Raw genomic sequence first — 22,067 nt, 5'->3', positions numbered from 1 at the left:
ATGGTGTGTACACTCACGTCTCTGTGGTTCTTGTCAACAGTATTAACGTCATATTTTTAGCTCCTCTGTTTATGATTTTGGCAAAAGGAATACAGAAGATTATGTGAAAAGAATTTCTAAATTCCAGCAGAGTCCAGGCCATGGAGAAAAAAAGCCAAGTGCAGTGCTTTTATTTGCTTCATCCGTCTAAATCCTTTGTGCCTCATATGCCCAAAATACTGTAGCATTTTCCATAAACATAAAGCAAGCTACTAATTATTGACATTAGACACAGCCACGCACTGAGTCTCACTAAGGCAGCGAATCAAGCTGCTCTGGTTTTTTTTTTTTTTACAACTATGGTTAAAATGTCTTAGAATCATATTTATGCCCCAAATCCTAAAGGCATCAATTAAGACACATATGCTCAAAGGGTAGCACTGTAAATCATGTCCACATACAGTGGGTAAATTCAGAGAATTACAGGGACTTGTACAAAATTTATGTCTATTTTCCTCTCCTTCTGAAAGTCCTTTGTATTTTGAAAGGGAAAATTAGGGAGAGAAAAGCTGGAGGGCAAAACAGTTGCCTGTGAAACAGGGCTACCACTCATTATGTTTCAGGACATCACTAAACGCAGCTTGGGAAAAAAACACTGAAGTGTTTGATAGCTGCAAGAGAAAAGTCTATACCTTTAATTATAACCGAAGCCACTGTACTCTTTTTAGCAGCCATTATATGAATGTTGTTCACATAGACCTCATTGAACAAAGAGATATGGGAAGACGCAGAAGCTGGTAGAATGGGGACGCAAGAGGCAGCTATTACTGAGGACCTGTGTGTAAAGTAGGACTTGGAGTCTCCAGGATGCTACTGTCCACCTCACACATTCAGAGCAATGGGGCAGCTTATGTGAAAGTGTTGTGTTAATGCTGACTTTACTGACTTGGGTAACTGTGCCACTTTTTGACAACTGTCTTACTGTAGGTGTGCCTGGGAAGTGAGTAAAGAACTCCCAGGCCCAGAAGCTGGCACACATCCTCTTGTGGGATGACCCGCAAGAAGACAGCAAGACCTGGAAAGCTGGGAACACAAAGATGGTTCTGAGCCATCTGAAGAGTTCATTATACTTTAACATCTTGTCTACTAGTATTCCAAAGTTAGGCATCAACTATAAGACAGAGATTTCATTTGTATAATTTAGTATTCCTTAAGGCGCTTTAATCACCTGGCAACCATGAATAGTCAGTTACTTCCACAGCGAATCATAGCTTGTGATGATTTGGAGTTCCTTGGCTTTCTTTTGAAAATGAGCTATTCATTGCACCTTTGTGTTTTCTTTACAAGATGAAACTAAACTTCTGAGACTTCTACAGTCTTTCCTGTTGTTCAATTTCTTCCTATTGATCCATTAGAAGGTAAAAGTGTACAAGTGACAAGGGCGTGGCTGTCATACTCTCATCCATCATTTATCAGTTTCTTTCTGTTAAATGTCACTTGAGGACCTACCGTTAAGTTTTCTATGTCTGGTTTTTGTTGCGTTGCCTCCTTTGTGCAGCCGGCGCTGTGGCCCTAGGTAGTGACTCGGCCAGCTGGGCTGTGCACTGCACTGTTCTTCCCTCCCTGGTGTGGTATCAGTGGAAGAGGTACCCGGCCCCTGCCCCTCCCATGCCCACTCACTCCTCAACAGCAGCCTGACTTTCCTCACCCGCCTCTTTCTCAGCAGAAGATGTGTAGCTGCATGCCTATAGGGCTGGCATGAGAGACCCGGCTCCACTGCTAGGTTCCGTGAGGCACGAGGTGCCAGCGGAAGGAACCGCAGTTTGGAGAGTCAGCCGCACAGGTGAACTGAAGTCAGGCTCTGTCCACAGCAGCAGTGCCCCTTGACAGGAACGGGGACAGCCGTGTACCGCAGCAGCCCTGGCCCATCACCACGAGGCGTGGAGAGTCGGCCATCTCCACCCTCTCTTCTGTCCCTGCATGACATCTCCCTTCCCACCAGCTTCCTCGCCGCTTTTCCCTGACCCCATGGCCTTGCCCTTCTCCTAATCAAACAGCTGCATGGCTTTTTTTTTTTCTCATTTGATGATGTCTTGGAAACATTAGTGGCAGCCATCAGGTGCCAGGACAAGGCAGTGTATAAGAACACAAGCTTGTCTGATGAGCCACACTTGGTGACTACAAGCAGCCATGTCACCGTTGCTGACCTACATGGAGACGTCTGTCTGGAGTGAGCAGGGGGCTGCCTGCTGTCCACAGGGCTTGTCTGACACAGGAGGGGCCAGCAGACACAGACAACTTGGACAGTCTGGCACAAACCACTTTGCCACAACCCACTCGTCCAGCTGGCTGGGTCTACCAACCCATCCCGTGGTCTCAACTGTGTAGATCCGGTGGGGGGGGGGGGTTCTTCCTTTCTTGAAGGAAGTCAAGGGAGAGATCTCTGTCTCTGTCTGGGTGGCTGACAGCTTTTGCTTCATTTTCTTCCTGCATTGTTGCCTCTTCCTGTCTGTGACTGACATAGGCACAGCTCTTCCAGGTTTTGCCGGTATCTTAAACCTAGAGCAGTGCCTCTGTGGGGAGTTGTTTCGTGAATTATAAAAACTGCAGTTGAGTGTCTATGGGTCAGGCCCTGGGATTGGCTATGAGGGCGTAAGTGGTAAACAAAACAGAGGTGTGTCCTGTTGTCCAGTGGGAGCCTTTAGAGGAATAGCTGTGCCATGGCATTTGCTCTGAGCAAAGTGTCTGTGATGCTGTCTGCAGACAGCAGACTGGCAGGCTACTCCACGGAGCCACTCCAGTGAGAAGCCACAGGGGTGACAGCCCTGCTCGGATGGGTGACCACAAGAGACTAGCTGAGAATGTTGCAGACACTTCCTAGGTCACTGGACCCCTAGAGGGCAGAGACCGCAGCTGTGTCATTTGGGACCTTCACTACGTGGCCTGTGGCAAGCCTGCGTGGCCTGTGGCAAGCCTGAATAAAATACTAAGTCAAGGCCGTTGAGCCCAGGTGACCTCTGTCTTACTTTCTGTTGGACGTTGTCTGTATTAATCAGAAGGAATTTGTTTATTCTTTATATATATACTATATATATATATAGCATATATATATATATAGTGTGTGTGTGTATATATATATATATATATATATATATATATATATATACATACATATATAAATAAGCAGATTTAGAGAGAAGGAGAAGGAGAGAGAGAAATCTTCCATCTGGTAGTTCACTCCCCAGATGGCTGCAACAGCTACAGCTAGGCTGATCCTATGCCAGGAGCCAAGAGCTTGTTCCAGGTCTCCCACATGAGTGCAGGGGCCCAAGCACTTGGACCATCCTCTGCTGCTTTCCCAGACCATTAGCTTGGAGCTGGGTTGGAAGTAGAGCAGCCAGGATTTGAACCACCAGTCATATGGGATGCAGCAGCTCTGCCTGCTACAGCACAGTGCTAGCCCCTGTGCTGGGCTGGTGGCTGCCTCCTGCCCAGTGGGGCATCCCAGTCAGCCTCCCTGCTTGTTCCTCCCTGTTGGTTCTTGGCCTAGCTAATTTGATCTTTGGTTCAAGAACCTGGGCAGGCATGGGAAGCCATGTTCCCGGAGTGCCCTGATGGGCTTTCACAGATGAGGGATCCTTGCAGCTCCATCACAGTGACAAAGTCAAGCCAAACAGACGGAGTCTAGAATCCTCAGGAGCCTTCTGCCATGGTGCTGTTCTCTGGTCCTTTCAGACTTAACCTGTGACTACTCAGACAACTTGAGGCATTTCTAGGTTAATCACCTCCATTGTAACATATGAGGCATTTCTAGTTTCTGATTTTAAAGGGTATCTGGGTACAGGTTTAAGGCCATTAGATAGGCAGAGGTTCCATTTGCTGATTCACTCCCCAATCGCTGTTAACAGCTGGAACTGGGCCAGGCCAAACCCTGGAAGCAGCAATACATCCAAGTCTCCCACATGGGTTGAAGATCCCCAAATAGCTAAGCAGTTGCCACTGCCTCCTAGGGTGTACATTAGCAAGAGTTTGGACTCAGAAGCGGTGCTGGCACTGAACTCTGATATGAGGTGCAGGTGTCGCAGATAGCATTCTAACTCCCGCACACACCCTGTGTTTTTTAAGAAGATCCTTTGTGTTTATCTCCTCCTTCAGGGTAAAGAGGTGTGCTTTTTAAAGATTTATTTCTTTTTATTGAAAAATCAGATATACAGAGAGGACAGAGAGGAAGATCTTCCATCCATGGATTCGCTCCCCAAGTGGCCGCAATGGCCAGAGCTGCGCGGATCTGAAGCCAGGAGCCCAGAGCCTCTTCCAGGTCTCCCACATGGGTGCAAGGCCCCAAGGCTTTGGGCTGTTCTTGACTGTTTTCCCAAGCCACAAACATGGAGCTAGATAGAAAGCAAGGCTGCCAGGACACAAACCATTGTCCATATGAGATCCCGGCACATGAAAGGCGAGGACTTTAGCTGCTAGGCTGCTGTGCCAGGGAGAGGTGTGCTTCTTAAAAGTGTCCGTTAGGGTGTACGGCTGACTTGCCTTTGCAAGTTATGACTGCCGGCACTTGAAGTCATATAGGCATAAATCTTATAGTCATCCTGGGTGCTACTTTATAATTAGGATATTAGTTGCAACTTGCAGCTGCTGTCACCTTGCTTTTTCTACCCTGTTGGTACCAGTGCACTATAAAGTTGGAAATGAACTGTGAAATTGGAAACCACATACACAGGTTTAATGCATTTGTTTACGTATTTGTTTGAATGTCTTTTCTTTCACCAAAAGTGTGTTCAATTGTACAGTGGGGTGACAAAGAGGAATAGGACGTGTCACTTGCCCGCCAAGATTTTTCTAGAAGGGTAGAAGATTGATGATTGCGGCAGAGAATTGGGCCAAGGGGAGCATGCAGAGCTGCCCCCTGGTTGAGTGGCACTGTGTTCAGAGAATAAAGGAGTGTGTGGGCCACCACAATGCTCCATGCTTTCTCAAGCTATGTATGAAGTTGGGAGCCCCTTCAAGCTGGTCTCTGTCCTTTTGACATGTAATCCTGGGGCACATTTTGGCTTTGTGATAATAAGTGTCACCTTGTACATTCCTGCCCCGCCCCTGGAATCAGCCTTTTCTCAAGAAACCCTTGAAAATAACCTTGAGAAACCAAGATCACTGACTGCCATGGAAATGACCTTGACCCTGGGCTCTGTTCATTTCTGAAGCTGGGAAATACATTCAAAGAGGGAAAAAAAGTCCATGTGTATGACTGTGTCTTCTAAAGTATTAATCAGTTATTCAGTCTTCTGTGGGTTATTATAAATTCAGAGTGATAGACTTTATTGAAAAATCTTTCTGCAAGAGCTCAAAATCCTGCAGAATCTGCTAGTCTCATCTCTATGGGGGTTAGGGGACAGTTCCAAGAAGCTCATGGTCCTTGAGGAAAGAGCTGTGCTCACAAAGGTGGCACCACTGCCAGGCACACCTGTGCTGCTCCCCGAATGGAAGGTGTCACAACAGATATCCCTTGGACGTTCCAGTAAACTCCCTTTGTGCCATTCCTTGGCTGTCTCTCTAAAAAGCATTTCTAGAATCGCTAATATTTATCAGTTTTTCTTGTTGTTGCTTTCAGGGGCGGCTAAATCAAGTCCAGCATCTAAACCAGGATCCACACCTTCTCGTCCCTCTTCTGCCAAAAGGGCTTCATCCAGCGGCTCAGCATCCAAATCCGATAAAGACTTAGAAACCCAGGTCATACAGCTTAATGAACAGGTAGGTAACTCCTGGTCCCTCTGGCAGCAATGACGTGACTAAAGGGCTAGGGCAAAACCCCTGCGATGAGGGAGGGACAGTGAATCAGTGGTGTCCAGCCCGGAAGAGTAGTTGGCATGACTTCACAAGAGTCCGTCAGTAGCCCGTAAATGATACAGACGTCACCCGCAGATCTTGTGGCTGTACACTGTGAAGCAATGCCCGGCTTGCTCCTCCATTTCTCAGTGGACATTGCTATCTCCAGGCCAGACCTCTGAGCCTGCTGCTGGCCAGGCTGGATGGAGTTTGAAGGCTGTTAGAGGCTGTTGCCTTCTCCCAGCCTCCTTTTCTCTCGGAGCGATTGTTTGCTGCACCTGTTCTGTGTGACAGGCCCTCTGCTTCCTGTGAGCAGCAGAATGGGGGCAGGACAGACCCCTCTTGGCCCTCAAAGAGCTACAGACAGCCGGCAGGTGACAATGCCAGCAAAGCAAAAACTTCAACCACTGCCCATGTTGGCAGCAGTCAAATGCCACAGGAGCCCTTCACCCGGCACTGCAGTGAAGGCACATAAAAGACTATAACTGTGTTGTACATAGAACTACCTTCAATTCTGGCTAATATTCCTTATTATTATAGTAAAACTAGCTGCACTGTCTGGAATTCCCAATATAAAATCCTAGGTTACTTTTGAAATTGTGTGTGTGTGTGTGTTTGAAAGAATCAGAGAGGGCTCGGCGTGGTGGCCTAGTGGCTAAAGTCCTCGCCTTGAACGCATCGGGATCCCATATGGGCACCAGTCCCAATCCCGGCAGCTCCACTTCCCATCCAGTTCCCTGCCTGTGGCCTGGGAAAGCAGTCAAGGACGGACCAAAGTCTTGGGAGACCTGGAGGAAATTCCTGGCTCCTGGCTTCGGATTGGCTCAACTCCAGCCATTGCGGTCACTTGGAGAGTGAAGCATCGGACTGAAGCTCTTCCTCTCTGTCTCTCCTCCTCTCTGTATATCTGGCTTTGCAATAAAAGTAAATAAATCTTAAAAAAAAAAAAAGAATCAGAGAGAGTGCATACTTCCATCTGCTGGTTCATCCCAGTGGTCACAGTGGCCTTTGCTGGGCCACGCCAAAGCCAGAAACGAGGAGCTTTATGCAGGCCTCCCATGGAGGTACAGGGGCCCAGGCACTTGGGCCATTTTCTGCTGCTTTCCCCAGGCATATTAACAGGAAGCTGGATCAAAAATGGAGTAGCCAGAACTCAAACTGGTGCCCACATGGAATGCCTGACTTTACCTGTTATACCAGCACCCACCCCAGGTTGCTTTCTAATCAAAGCTAACTGATTTTGCCAAAGGTGATCCCTAGTTTCAAAGCAGTAAGACAGTGGGGATTAAAGCCACCCCCACAAGTGCAGCAGAATTGCTCATGTTGGCTGCCCCTCCACTGTGATCACAGCCTTGCTCCAGCCCCCTCCCCTCCAGCCCCTGGCCATTCCCAGCCACAGCACCACCCCGGGGCAGCCCCGGTGATTAATCTCATTCTTCATGAACCAGCAAGTCTGGGAACAGTTTCTGAGATAATTGCATATTTGCAATCACAAATCTAGTGAAGAAAGCAGGCAGTTGCTTCATGAGGGTGTTTCTTTCCAAACTGGCCCCTTGGATGAAAAAGGTGCAATTCTTAGTCACTTGGTGGGTTGGGCTTTGACTCAGAAACTGGAGTGTTGGGGGACCTGCTGGTTCTCAGCCTGAGCCCACGGAGTCTCCAGTACGGACTTCTCAGCTACAAGGCAGTAAGGATGGCGCGAGTACACAGGACCAAGGCTCCAAATGAGTCTGAGTATACAAAGAAGCAGGCAGTGGGTCTATAATATTTTGGATTTATAACTGTCTTCTAAAAAAAAAATCAAAATTCTTTTGAAATTGTCAGTATCTCAAGCCCAGTCACAATGTCTCCCCTTCCTCCACCACACTCGGGTTCTCACCTTCCTGACGATAGGTCCCCATGGGAACCTGAGGACCTTCCCATCCCTCTGTCCCTTGCAGCCCTCACCAGCCAGCCGCACTTCCTCTCCTGAGGGCTGGTGCTAGGCTCCCATTAGCTTTCTCATTAGCCCATTTCCTGACCCCCAGAATGCCTCATTTGACCCGTCCTCCCATGCAACATGCCGCTCTAGCGGGGACATAGAAAGGCACAGCCCGTCCACTGGCCTGCCTTTCCAGTTAGCATCCCCCCAGTGCCTACACTGTGAGGCCCCATGGCAGTGGTTCACATCTGACTTTATGGAGAAGGTTGGACAAATCCTAAATTTTAAGCCCTTCGTCAAACGAACATTTTCCGAGCACTTAGTCCAGGCCCATTTCCCTGCCCATCTGGTCTTACTTCCCCTGTTTTCTGCTCTTGGAGCCTGCAGAAGTGCCTGCCTCCCCCCAAGGCTGGTGATGGCCACCCAGGCAGCACAGTGCTGGAACTGAGGATGGTGGGACAAGGAGGGCTGTGTGGAAATGCCTGGGCTGAAGCGTGAATTACAGTGGTAATAGAGAAAGTGACAAGTGCCATAAAGCTTCAGAATTTTCATTTACTTGGCCCTATGCCTTTGTCCAGGCAATCTCCCATGATATACTATGAAAGTACCACTGTGCTAGACAATTGCAGTGCTAGAAATGAATTGAAAAATGTGGAGGAGACAGAGACGTTAGTAAAATAATCGGGCACTGTTTCTGGACGTGAGGTAGCAAACAGGAAGTAGGCAAGAGTCACTGGTGTGCTCCAGGACTGTGGGGGAGGGGACTTGGGGACTAGGGACATTGGTTAGAGCTGACAGAGGTGGCTGTGGCTCTGAGTGCCAAGGCTGCAAGAAGCTGCAGGCTGTGGACACACGGGCAGGGGCTGAGATGACAGGCCAGAACTTCACCCTTGCCTTTCCTCGAGGGCCTCTCTGCAACATCAGCTGTCACTGTGGTCAAGGCACATGAGGGAGGAGGCTGGCTTTGGTCTTTGTGAGACTAGGGAAATGGAATTTGCCAGTTGACCTTTTCCCAGCCAGGTTAGCTGCTTGTGGTTTGTACAGTGGCCTGTTTATAGTTCAGCACCTCATGCACCCGGAGCAGCCCCACTCGGGCTTGGGGTTTGCATGGAAGCCTTGGTCATTTGCTCATCGATCAGACCACAGCACTTGCAGGAGGCAGGCAAATCGAGTTTTCCTGGCTTGCATGTGTCCTCGCCCTGGAACCAAGAAGCTGGCACCCCGTGTGGCTCGGCTGCCAGTCCAAATGCCCCCAGAAAGTTGCTTTGTTTAAAGCCGAACAGAATTTTTAAATGAGGGAAGTCATCTTACTTTTTGGAGTAAAGGTTTGGTGGCTTCAGTTTTTACAGACACCCCAGCTGGGGCGTAAATAGAACCTAGCATTGGAAGCTGGCCCCGGTGGTTGTGTGAGCAGCTGCATGGGGACATCAGCGAGAGTGCCACCGAAGGACCACATTCCTGAGTCTTTCCGGGCAGACACATCTTTACCAGGTCCATAAGAAGTAAATGGGCCCTGCTTGTGTGCCCCGTAGATGGTGGAGTGAATCAGTATTTCCAGTCTGACAAATAGCACATATGGAGGCCCAGAATTATTTTTTAAAAGAACATTTTACATTCCTAATGTCATTCTGTGATGGGTGATGTTTACTGTACTGCAGTATATTTCCCACAGGAGGCCCATGAAAAACTTGGTTGTGCCTCCTATAGAATATTGTCTCTGGGCCAGTGTGTGGCACAGCTATGCTCCTGCTTTCAACACCAGATCCCACATCGGGTTGAGTCCTGGCTGCCCCACTTAAAAAAAAAAAAAAAGAAAGAAAGATTTATTTACTTATTTACATATTTGAAAGGCAGAGAGAGAACAAAGATCTGGTTCACTGCTCGGATGGCTGCAGTGGCTGGAGCTGGGCCAGGCGGAAGCCAGGTAGTTTCTTTCAGATCTCCCACGGGGGTTCAGGGGTCCTAGCACTTGAGCTGTCTTCCACTGCTTTCCCAAGCACATTAGCAGGGGAGAGCTGGATCAGAAGTGGAGCAACTCAGTCTCAAACTGGCACCCACTTGGAATGCAGAGGTCACAGGTGACAGCTTCACCCACCACCCCACAGCACCGGCCCCTTTGGCTGCTGCACCTCTGGTTCAGCTCTCTGCTGATCCTCCCAGGAAGGCAGTGGATGATGACAGAAGTACTTACGTCCCTGCCTCCTCCATGGGAGACTAGGTTGGAGTTTCAGGCTCCTGGCTTCCTCTTGGTCCAGCCCTGGCCAGCTGGGGGAGTTGAACCAGCATATGGACAGTGTCACTCTGTCACTCTGCATTTCATGTAAATCTTTAAAAGGAAAAAAAAAAAAAACCTGCACAAATGTAAATGAATGGAGGGTTACAAAACTTGGGGGCTGACAGCATGAACTACCCTATGTGTCACAGTTTAGCAGCCTGAGCCGTGACACATCCAAGCTGTGCTTGTCACAGCTCCACGTGCCTGTATTGTTGGGCCCCACTTCAGCCATGGACTCATTCACTTGCACTGTCCCTGCAACTCCAGGACAAGCCTAGGGAGATCCTTCCAGCCTAATCGAGGGGACAAGGCTATTTTGCTGGGGGAATGGAGTGTTTTTTTTTGTTTTGTTTTGTTTTGTTTTGTTTTGTTTTGTTTTGGGGGAATGGAGTGTTAACACCTTCCCACCATCTCCATGATTCACAATGAACCAGAGACATCAAGACTGACCCACATTCAGCCAGGACTCCAGTCTCACCCACCCAAGGGTGCCAAGACCCTATTTCTCAGTGAATACTAGTCTTGTTAGGCTCAGGGTGCTTTGTGATGGCCTACAAGTGGCTCTTAATAGAGCTGATCTGAAGAAAGAAGGGTCCTGAGAAGCATCTACATGTCAACACTTAAAACTCAACCCCTTGGCCTTCCTCCTAATGGCTGTATCCCTTCCCTGCCAATGCTAACTGATCTGTTTGGGCCACTGTAACTAAATACTGTGAACTGGGCACCTTGTAAACAAAGTACAGGGGTATCCGAGATTGCAGTACCAATAGATCTGGTGTCTTGGAGGCCCCCAGCCTGGTAGGTGGCACCTTCCCACCGTGTCTGCCCCTGTGGAAGGGTGAGCAAGCTCATGGGGGCCTCTTTCGGCCCATCCATGCTTGCTCACACTGGTGACCTGGTGACGTCCAAGAGGCACACCTTCTCATGCCACCATATCAGTGGGTTTGGACTTCAACACATGGATTTGGACACATCAGAGCAACAGATCAGGAGGTGTGCTACAACCGTATTAGTGGGAAAGGAAGCCTGCTCCAAGTGTGGGCAGAATTGCGCAAGTAGGAGGAATTGTTCGACCCTTGTAAATGAATGGTGGATTGGAGGAAGGGACCAGCATGCCACTGAGATTGGACATCTTGGCCCAAGTTCAGGCTCGAGACCACAGGCCTGTCACTTCTCCTTCAGACTTGGTTATTTGTCATGTCTCTTCCCTTGTTTTGGGTCTTGACACACATGCAGAGTTGCTTCCTTATTTCTTACACTCTACTTTGTGCCTTCTCTTTCCCTCCCTCATTCTCTTACAGGTACATTCATTAAAGCTTGCTCTTGAAGGCGTGGAAAAGGAACGGGATTTCTACTTTGGAAAGTTGAGAGAGATTGAGCTTCTCTGCCAGGAGCATGGGCAAGAAAATGATGACCTCGTGCAGCGACTAATGGACGTGCTGTATGCGTCAGAAGAACACGTGAGTGAGCTGGGTCCTCCTCTCCCAAGTTCAGAAGTGGCCTCCCTGACCAAAGAACAGTAGACCTGCTTGCATGCCTTAGAATGTCTTTGCTGTGACCTAATGAAAATTGCAGCTCAGTTAACACATTTGCTATTTCCAAAGGAATACACACCATTATCATAATGACCTAGGCCCATGGAATTAGAACATGCATTCATGAATTAATCTAATCTGGGAAGAGATGGTTGGAAGGGGTCAGGGAGACCTGAGAGAAACACACAGCTGGAGCTCAAGTAGCTTTCAACAATCTCAGCAGATGAGCAAGAAGAATTGCTCTGAGAATCCTTTTTCCTTTATGAGATCACAGTGTGGTTCAAGGAGAATGCAACCGAGATGCTTTGGCCAGCCCCACAAGCCACACAGCTGTTTGTGTGTTGGGTCAGCTTGGTTTCTTGTGGTCAGGACAGACCAGGCCTGTGGGACAGACCTTTGCTGGAAAGACTGCTCGGTGCCCCGTTCTAGAGGGGAGCACCTGCCACAGGGGCTGCTGCTTACCTGTGAATGTACTGAGGCGGGGAGACCTCGAAGGTGACACTGTTGGGTGATAAGAGGCAGGTGTGAGGAGCAGGAACAGTGAAAGCAGCGAGGGGGTAGGGTGGACAAATGGCAGGAACAGGCCACCGTAGACCCACCTGTGACAGCAGGGAGCCAGAGCCCAGCAGAGCTTTGCTCTGGACAGCAGAGGTTGGGGTTTGGAGCCCTCTTGGCCTGGATTGGAGCTGGGGAGCACCGTCAGGATGGTTTCTTTGACTGGAAGGCCAGCAAGTGCTCGGAGGACAGTGTGGTGAGGTCATGTGCATGTGTTATTTCCACGGGACTTCGCAGGCCACCTGCAAGCTTTCTTCACCTTCCTTCTGCTGAAGGCCAGGCCATTGATTATTCCTTGTATGACTTCAAATCCTAGCAGTGACATGTTCCTCAGCTGTGAGGGACTGTGTCTGGGGGATGGAAGATTAGTCCATGACTGTCTTTTTTTTTTTTTTTTTTTTTTTAAAGATTTATTTTATTTTTATTACAAAGTCAGATATACTGAGAGGAGGAGAGATAGAGAGGAAGTGGAGCTGCCGGGATTAGAACCAGCGGCCATATGGGATCAAGGCGAGGACCTTAGCCACGAGGCCACGCCGCCAAGCCCCATGACTGTCTTTTTAATTTGTCTCGATTTCTTCTGAATTTCTTTCAGGATGATCCATAGGCCAGAATGTAGATTTTGAAGTTCCAGAAATCTGTGGTTAAGTCCTAGGCAGGATGACGGTTTCAGTTCATGGTTGTGGTTTTGGTTTCTGGATATTTTCAAGGGAAATGATAGCTGATTGGTGGTGTGACTGTGACCTTGTGGGTGACAGAGCTTAACCTTGTGTTGGTGCAGGATGCTGGGTCCCAACTTGATGAGAGATGATTATTTCTTCAAAAGCTAGATTAGGGCAATTGAACATGGTCTGCACAGCAGCAGGGTGGATGGTGCTGCTGCCTGTGAGAAAGCCCAGCATGCAGGGTCAACACTTCTTCCCAGGCCTGGGCTTCCAGGGGTAGGGAAGCCCTTGGGTTCAGATCCTGCGTGGAGAGCATACGCTGTAAGAGCATGTCAGGTGAACTTCATGGGGAGAACTGCCCTGGCTAAGCACAGGCAGGAGGGCTGAGGTGAGGTTGCTGGCCATTTCAAGGGGGTCCACCCTCAGCCTTGGTGACCACCCCACACTACACCCCCAAAGCCAGCCTGCTTCTGTGCATGCAGAAAACTGGTCCTGAGTATCTGTACAGTTAAAATGCACACACCCCAGGGAGCAGCAAAACTGAGTAATAGATCGAACATGTCCATTGCCCCAAGTGCTACAATGCAGTATAAGAGGGTAGGGCCTAGGACTTTTTGTATATTAGTTTACTAGCCTCTTTATCTCAAATACTATTAGTGATTATTATTCCATTTTAAAATGAAAGAAGCTAAGGTAGGAGGAGTTAAATGCCTTTTTCTAAGATCATGAGCAACTAGAGTCTGACTCATGAGGTCATGGCCTTTTCTCCAAGCCAGAGCCCCTTTGAATGGGATAACAGTAACAGCGACATTGAGTGTCTGGTGTGTACTGGAGACCAGATTCATAGGCTATAAGCATTTCTCCCCCTGACTGCATCTTATGTAATGAGTAGTGTTACTTGTTGACCATGTACAGATGAAATTACTTGCCCAGTGACTAACAATTAATAGGTTCCAGTGAGCCTGAGTGCCACATGACCAGCCTCTCAGCATAGTGGGTACCATGGGCAGGGAGGAAATAAGTGTTGCCCTTACCTGCCAAAACCTCTAGCCCAGACTGCCTACTTCTGCCCAACAGGCCTGTGTGTGTGGAGAACGATGGTCAAACCCCTTCCCTGCCTGGATTTCCTCATCTCATGTGGCTCGTTGACAGCATCAGCTCTTGTCTTGGCCTCTCCTTCCGGGCCTCCATCTGTTTAAATCTGACTCCATAAAGAATTTTTTTTCTGGCTACGTGGTAACTTTCCTACAGCTTCTTTTGTCATCTTGGACACTGTGCTACTATTATCAAATAGTGGAAAACATAATTAGGGAGGAGAGCGAGCTTGTCATTACCATGTCACTGTATGGTAAGGATTTTAAGTGTGTCCAGAATCCAAGAAGAGAATTACTTCGAGAGTAACCAGGCTGTTGGAAAGTGTAAGAGAACAGACTTAAACTCTGTGTGTGGGCTACCAGAGCAAAAATCCTCAGTGCAATTGCTGGCTCAGTTTTCCAGTGCTAGGAGAGACTGTAGTGCAAATTTGTGCCTGGAAGATTCCAAACATTATATATCGGGGCGTTTGGTCCTAAGATATTCTGGGTGTCCTTGTTTACAATGTGAACGACCTATTTTGTTTGGTTTCTGTAAAAAAAAAAAAAAAAAAGACAAGATGGCTGCAGGCCTGGGCACCACACTGGGTGCTGCAGTACACCACACGCATGTGCACACAACTACCCATAGAGGTGGACGTGGAAAGTTCGGGCAGCAGCTCGGCTCCTCCCGTTCCTGCTTCTGCTGCTAGAAGCTCAAGGCATCACTCCGATACCTTGAAGTCTTCAGTCATGGGCTTCTCTCCCCAAAGATATTGAATCCCATTTCTGTGGCAACCTAGGGGGAGTGAGTGTCACAGAGGCTTCACCACCACCCTTCTCCCCTACTTTGCTTTTGGGAGAAATGTGCTCAATGGCTGTGATGCCACTGTACTGTGTACCGCCCCACCCCATCCCATACACACACACACACACACACACACTCTGACTTTTGCCCTGTGGTGCTTAGCCTTGACCCTGTCTCTTATTTTTAGGCCATTTCCCATGCATGGCTGGCAGGGTAGATATGCACGCACCTGTACGTTAGGTAGGCATGAACACTGCCACCACATCCGTGCTAACATTGGGTCATGGTGCTTTCACAGTGACCATGCACACAGACCTGAGCCAGCAGGCATGGCTGGGTGTCTGCTTCTGTTTGGAGAGAAGAGTGTAGCTCCAATAGCAGGGACTGGGGTGTCATGGATGCTCTTCAGTTAAGCATCAGTCAGCATGGGTTGGAATGGCAGAGATCAGATGACGTCCCCCCATCATGTGACAACTGGCCTCTGATTGTTGGAGTCAGGCAACCCTGCAATACAGTGGGTGCAAGATGTAGGAATGCAGAGCAGTCAGCAGAGGCGACAGTTTCCAGGGCAGGCTGTCAGCCAACTGTCGAGCACCTCTCTTTCATGCTTGTTATCTTTTCCTCTAGTACTTAACTCAGGGCCACAGCTGTCTGGGCTTGGGCATTGGCTGCCTGCTCCCATGTGGATTCTCTCGGCTGAGGCGCACCAACTGAAGCACAGGTACTGACCGTCCCCGGAGCCTCGGTTAAAATGTCCTTGCTCCTCTGGGGCATTTTGGAGATAGGTTGTATTTCTGTCACTGGACTGAGCTCTGGGTAAATTTTTAAAAAAGGCTCAACCACTGCGTCTCAGAAGAGCTCACAGCCCCAGGGAGGGGAGAGAGACGGGAACATGAGTGTCGGGAGTGTGTTTCAGATTATAAAGGGGAGCGTAGAGGCATAAATACACTTGTGTGGGAAGCGCCTGGCAGTTCACAGCAAAGATTTGTCTGTCGAATGTGGAAGGAAGGCTGTGAATTTAAATGGGTACAGACCAGAGATAGGGAAAGTGGGGGTGCAGACAGAGGAGATGGCAGGAGCAAATCAGAAAGGAGGGAACACCCAGGGCTAGGGGTCAGGGAAGTAGTCGCACTACCTCCCGTGTCCAGGGATACCACAGGAACCCCAGAAGGACTCCTCTCCTTCCCTGGACCCTAATGTGCCCCCACCCTGGCCAGAAGTCTTTTTCCTTCCTGTCTTCCAGCTTCTGTAATAATTACATCCAGGGCAAAAGATTAGAACACACTAAACATTTAGAAAAATGTGATGGTTGATATGCACACATCCCAAGTGAAGGGAAACGGCTCCCCAGTCTACTTGAGTCCAGTGTTTGCCATAGGTTGTGCCTGGTCTCTTGCTACTACGTGGCTATAAACGCTTCATTTTCACAGAGGCATTCTGTCTTTCTCCCTGTTCCTTCCTCCTCCTGAGCCTGTGCTAGCATGAGGTAGGCTGGGTACTCTCAGCTGTGATAGGTGTGTAACGCCACCTCAGACTCGCAGGTGTGTTCTGCCAGACTTCCCCTGTCCTCACTGGCCCCAAGCATTAGCCCTCCATGGATAACCTGGGAGGTTTGTTTTTGGCCAGGATTACCCAGTTAGATTACCTAGTAAGACAGGGACTTGGATATGCAGTTCCTACAGAAATGGACAGCACTGGCAGGGTCTTGGCACTGGGACTTCAGCCTGGTGTGTGTGGGGAGCTGCTCTGAGCCTGCTAGAGACCACAAAGCCATGGTCAAGGGAACAAACCCACCCCCTTGTTCACTGTGCTTGGAAAGGAGCCCCAAGCAGGGGCCTCATCTGACGGGTTCCTGGTTCTGCAGCTTGTTACAGCCTCAGCAATTGTTTGAATCCAGGTCTGTCAACTCGTAGCTCTGGGGTAACTCCTACAGTTAACTCCTAATTGTGACATATGCAAACAAGATTTTCTGTAAAATGTAAACCAGATGCCCATTTCTGAGATCTTTGGCAGCCTCAGACACAACCAAGAAAATTCTGTGATAAAAGCAGATTTCAGTCTAGCTCCAGTTAGAGTGATACACTGGAGAAGACACATTAGCAATGAAAAGCTAGGATGAAAAAAAAAAATATATATATATATATATCCCTCATCCCCTGGGGCTCAGAGCATGTAGCCTGTTGTCTACAGTGCTCCCACCAACAGAAGCAGAGGTGCAGAGGTTAGAAGTTAGAGAAAAGAGCATAATTTGGGGGTGAAGGCAGTGAGTGGTGCTTCAAGGAAGACTAGTGTTTTCTTAATTTGTTAGACGAAAGACAGAGACCCCTTCCATCTGCTGGAGTACTTCCCCAAATGACACAACAGCCAGAGCCGAATGAGGTTGCAGCTCTATCCGGGTCTCACATGCGTGGCAGGGACCAAAGTACTTGAGCCATCACCTGCGGCCTCCCAGGGTGCGCATCAGCTAGAAGCTGGAACCCGGCACAGCTGTAAATTGAATCTAGGCACTCCAATATGGGATGCTGGCATTCCAGGCAGTGTGTAAACTGCTATGCCAAATGCATGCCCCCATTTTGATAAGTTAGCAGAGCATACGGCAGAACAGATGGCCCAAGTTGCCAGTCAACTGTCCTGTTGAGCTCCCACAAGCATTAATCCTTCCTTCACCCTTTCCCCTGACAAGAGGGGAGATTTTACCTCACAGGAGATAAGTTATATGCATGGTTTCCTTGCTTGCATTGTGTCAGCAAGTGCGGGGCAGTTGAGGCACTAGCTTTTTGAGCCGAGAAGACCACCCTATGTGTTCAAGACAGGATGCAGAGGGTACTGCCGAGAGGTACAGCTGCAGCAGTGGCTGGGGAGGCGACCAAATGGGAAGAGAGGAGCAGAGGGTCTCATTGATTCAGAGAGCCTTTGCAGCGAAAGGACAAGTGAGTGCAAGGGACAGAAAGACAGTAGGTATGGTAGGAGAGAGCAGCATGCTGGCTGGAGCAGCTTGGGTGGTCGTAATGGCATGGGGGTGAGCTTGGAGAGAGCACTCCTGTGCCTGTGCAGTGTGTGCCTGTGGGGCCAGAGCCAGACTGGAACCCAGACCTCTAGTGTCACCTCCCATTGCTGGTTGTCACAGAAAGGATACTTCAAAAGTTATCTGCAGTTCTAGAATATATTTCAAAGAATTCTGCCTCTAAGAAATGATAATCACAGCTCACTCATGCATCTTCCAAGGCACCTACTTTACTTCTTGCATCCTCTGTTGGATGCATCAAGTCCATTGGTTCATTGAGCCATGAGATGCATTGAAAAAAATCATTCAAGGGTGGTATTAGCCCCCATTTTATAAATGACATAACCAAGAGGCAGAGCTATTGTGAGCCCACAGCTAACAAGGTTTACATATAGTAGGGCTGGGATGTGAACTCCAGAGCTCATGCTTTAGAACCTTGACATTATACTATGTCATAAAAAAGCAGTGGTGTATGACCTTGGCTGATAGTCTGAAACCAAGTCATCTGTTTTTGAATCTCCTGTGATACCTTCAATTCCACATATATTCATTTTTTACAGTGAGGATTAATTGAGGCCAAGAAGTTCCAGAAAAACAGGTTTTTCTAGCACAGTAGCAAAAGTTTGTGGAGAAGGCAGCCGGACCCAGGCTAGCTCAGGGATCCGGGAGGTGATCATGCTGCAGTCAAAGGCCATCTTGCATCGGATTTGTCCTGCTCCACAGGGAATGGTGACCAGAGAACAAGGGAGCTCTGGGGCAAGTCAGGAATTAGTGGTCAAAGTGGGAGGAGACATGGGCATTCCTGCAGGTACCACACTGCAGCACTGCCCCCGTGTGCCACAACACAGGGCTGGTTAGTGGCTGTGGATTAGTAGCCCAGCCAAGGGAGTGTGGCTGAAGAGCTGATCCATCTTTGTGAAGTCAGGACAGGAAAGAACTTACACGCCTGGCTGTCAGAAGCTGATGCCCCCTACCCCTGGTTGGCCGGGGAGGGATGGATGACCATGCTGTGTTTCTCTGGGTTGGACATTCGGCCAAGTGGAGAAACACTTCACCTGTCTGGTTCACAACCCGTTCTTGCTGTAGAGTGAGTAAGCGAGTGGGTCTCAAGCACCCTACATAGTCACTTCGGAGTCCTTGAGCCCAAGTCCCCTGAGTTTTCTTGCCGGGAGAGGCCCCCTTGCCCAGGGTGGCCAATGAGGCTCAACTTCTCCTCCCCTCCTGCACCAGCTCACAAGTTTGTTCCCCTGATGTCCAGGTCCCATCCACTTAGTGACCTCACTGCCGTGGGGCCAGTGCAGGCAAGGAGCAAGGCAGCAGGACAAGAAACCAAGCCAGACACCACCTCACGCGCTGCCAGTGCAAGGACAGCTGTTCAGAGCCACAACATGCTCATTCATGACTCTCAAGTCACTTCGTTTGGTTCACTCTTTTACAGAAGTTAGGAACAATATATTATGTGTTTAATAAAGACCTCCTTTCAGAATATAAGGGAGGATTGAAGCTTGAAGCCTAACAACTGTGCTTTCTAGAATAATCAGTAGGAAGCGGAGTCATTCTTTCATGCAGTGTAACTACCTGTTGGGAGCTGGGAGACATTTGCACAGCAAGGTGTATGGGTGGCCTTCAAGTTTTGAGACCCCAGGCCATGCCCTGATGTGGGTTGGGACCCCCAGAGGGAACACAATGAGCCATCTCCACTAAAATGTGCCCCCCCATCCTACACACAGGAGGGCCACACAGAAGAGCCAGAAGCTGAAGAGCAAGTCCATGAACAGCAGCCCCAGCAGCAGGAGGAGTACTGACCTCCTTGGCAGCTCTTACACCTCCATTGTGCATGGGAACTTTTCCTCTGGAGAATTGGAACATGTGTGGCCTCAAGCTGAGCAGAAACCTGTCATCCTAATCTGCTGTTACATCACTGCACTGTCGCCCATGCCAGCCACCGCACAGTTCCCATTTTCTTTGCCAAGATGCATTAGCAGGCGCTGGTCTGGCCACCTGCCTGACAGATCATAGGGTCACATACCTTCAACTTTGCCACTTGGCTGCTTGAGATTGGTTCTGCTCTTTTCTTCATTTCTTTCCAGAACAACTCTTTCCCACCCCATCACCACCACAACCACCGCCCCTTTTTATCCTGGTGTGAAACAATGGTAATTTGATATATGGTATTTATATTGGCATTTCTCAACCCAGTGTCACTAGATGTCACATGCATTTGTGGTGCTTTTGATGTTTGCGAGTCTAACCTCGAAACATAAATTTGGTGTAACAATTGAAACAAAGGGAAACAGATCCTTGATATGAAAGCCATAATGACAGTGACTTGTATCATGGGGGAAGAATATAGGGTTAGTTTCTCCCCTTACTGACAACATGACAGGGGAAAAAGATTCAGAACTAGGATTCAGGCCCCAGCAGTGCTCATACAGCAGCTTGTTAGATGGCATCCAGTCTGTGGGCAGTTTTGAATGACATCAACCCAAGGAAAACATTTCTCAGCTTTGCCCCTCTCACCATGTCCCTCCCCGTACCGCTCCCACTTCCCAGGTTCTCATGATGTTTCCTTTCTCAGGGTCCTCTTTGGGGGAGGGGCAGCTACTCACCCCAAGATGTTGTCATCAGTTACCAGCCCTCAGAGGGGTCTGGAGGGTTCCAGGTCTTCTGGCCTCATTCTTCTTCCTGCCATACAAACGCTACCTTGCACACTTGGAGAGTCCCAGTGAAGGCAATGTCCATGGGTGTGCAGTCCCGAGCTCCTAGGCTCTGCAGCATGCTGGCTGGAGAACCTTATGTACAGCAGAAATTCCCAGGAAGAACCATGCTTCTGCAGGCTGATGTTGACACTGGAATAACACAACAGAAATCTATGACCCAAATATCCTCTGGGGTGAGGAATCCCCCCTCTTTAACAAGGGCCCTCTTTGTCATTGACCTTTGTGAAAGCATGCCAACTTGGAAAGGCAACATTATTGAATTAATCCACATTCCTTATTTTTAAACTAATATTTGCACATTTTGTAAGTCTCTTTTAAAGTCTCTGCCCCACTCCCCACCGCCTTTGATAAATGGAATCCCTTCCTGGATCATTCATTTCACTTGGTTCTAACTTCGGATTCCCACTCACTTGTTACTTAGCAGGTACAACAAAAATAAGCAACCAACCTGCCCACCCACTTTCTGCTTAGCTGAAAAGCTCAAAATGCAATTTCCAAATTATGTCTCCTCAAGCTTTGAAATTTCTTTGCTAATGGATGAAATTCTAACTTCCAAATTCTAGCACTAAAAAGGCTTCTTTTGGCAAAAAGCTTTAAAAATAAATCTTTTGCAGCAAAGTGGTACTTATTGAGTCATATGTGGAAAAAGATGGCCTGTATTTTTGAGGTTGTTGCAGCACACTGTGCAGAACCGGACAGATGTTCTGTGGTGTTCGGTTTCCCTCTCTTCTCTCTCCTGCTCACTCTGCACGACAGTGGCAGCTCATTTCTCCAAGGCTGCAAAGCCTGACTCTCGGCAGTGACATCCTCCCACGCCTGCTTCCAGGTAGTGGCTGTGCTATACACAGCATTGTGCTTAATGGTGTGTTGTACTCATTGATTTTCCTTTTTAAAAAAAAATAGCTCTTGCAAAGAGGCACAATAAATAATTCCATGCAGATTACAACTTCGGTGGTTTCTAGACCATTCTTTTCCTGTTGTGGATGGCTCAGTCTTCCCCAGGTGGGTGGACCAAGATTCCTGTGATGCAGAAGCACATGAATGAGTAGCAGGCAGTCTTCTTTAGAAACCACTTCACCCTGGATAACATGCATATGCCTCCCACTGCTCTCCAGCTCCCCAACCTTCTCAGCAGTGAACACAGTGGTTGGAGAGCTTAGCCTACAGGAACCGTACCTCCAACCACTATATTCCACTCTTGTTGCTGAGGGATTGGGGGGAGACCATTTATGTGGAGAAGAACTATAAATGCCTCTTCCTATGCCCATCGCCAACCTCTTCCCTTGTGCTGCACCCTAGATGACATCAGATGCTTTGGAGAGCCTTGACCAGCCAAGGTTTGGAGACAGTCCCCACGGACTGCCCTCGGCCTCTGCTCACAGGGACACTCGTTCTCGCACCTGGCCTCAGGCCAGGCTGATGAGTGTCCCTGGGTGTGTGCACCATTCTACCCTCTCAGGAAGCCAGATTTCATTCCTAGTGTCCCTCACGCCACAGATGGCTGCTTATAGCACTTCCACTGCCATGGTCAGACTGGAAGTGATCGAGGCGGGGGCAAAGCGAAAGCCGCTGTTCGTTCTAAGCAGAAAAGCAGGAAAAAACAAAGACAAACCCTGTTGACCCGAGAGAAGTCAACTTCAGAAGGGAACCAAGAACTCCTCCCTTCCCTGGTGAGTATTCCCATTATTCCGTTAAGGTTTAAT

At 48.7% G+C, this 22,067-nt stretch overlaps 1 protein-coding gene across 6 annotated transcripts in view; it reads left to right on the top strand.

Annotated features, from left to right (window-relative positions):
• Positions 1-20,928, top strand: part of MAPRE2 (microtubule associated protein RP/EB family member 2) — a 152,474-nt gene extending 131,546 nt beyond the window's left edge. For 3 of the 6 annotated variants that reach the window (XM_058676758.1, XM_058676757.1, XM_058676756.1), the window contains 4 exons: positions 5,597-5,736; positions 11,309-11,467; positions 15,268-15,361; positions 19,375-19,508. In XM_058676758.1, the coding sequence (XP_058532741.1) occupies positions 5,597-5,736; positions 11,309-11,467; positions 15,268-15,354 (386 nt within the window). In that variant the 3' untranslated portion in view covers positions 15,355-15,361; positions 19,375-19,508. Of the gene's footprint in view, positions 1-5,596; positions 5,737-11,308; positions 11,468-15,267; positions 15,362-19,374 lie in introns of all 6 variants that reach the window. The other 3 variants (XM_004579550.2, XM_004579552.2, XM_004579551.4) reach the window with 2 other exon arrangements.
• The last annotated feature ends 1,139 nt before the right edge of the window (positions 20,929-22,067 follow it).

Source organism: Ochotona princeps, chromosome 18 (assembly GCF_030435755.1).
Source record: "Ochotona princeps isolate mOchPri1 chromosome 18, mOchPri1.hap1, whole genome shotgun sequence".
Lineage (NCBI taxonomy): Eukaryota > Metazoa > Chordata > Mammalia > Lagomorpha > Ochotonidae > Ochotona > Ochotona princeps.
Note: the sequence above shows the minus strand (reverse complement) of the source record. Positions and strands in the feature narration are given on the sequence as shown.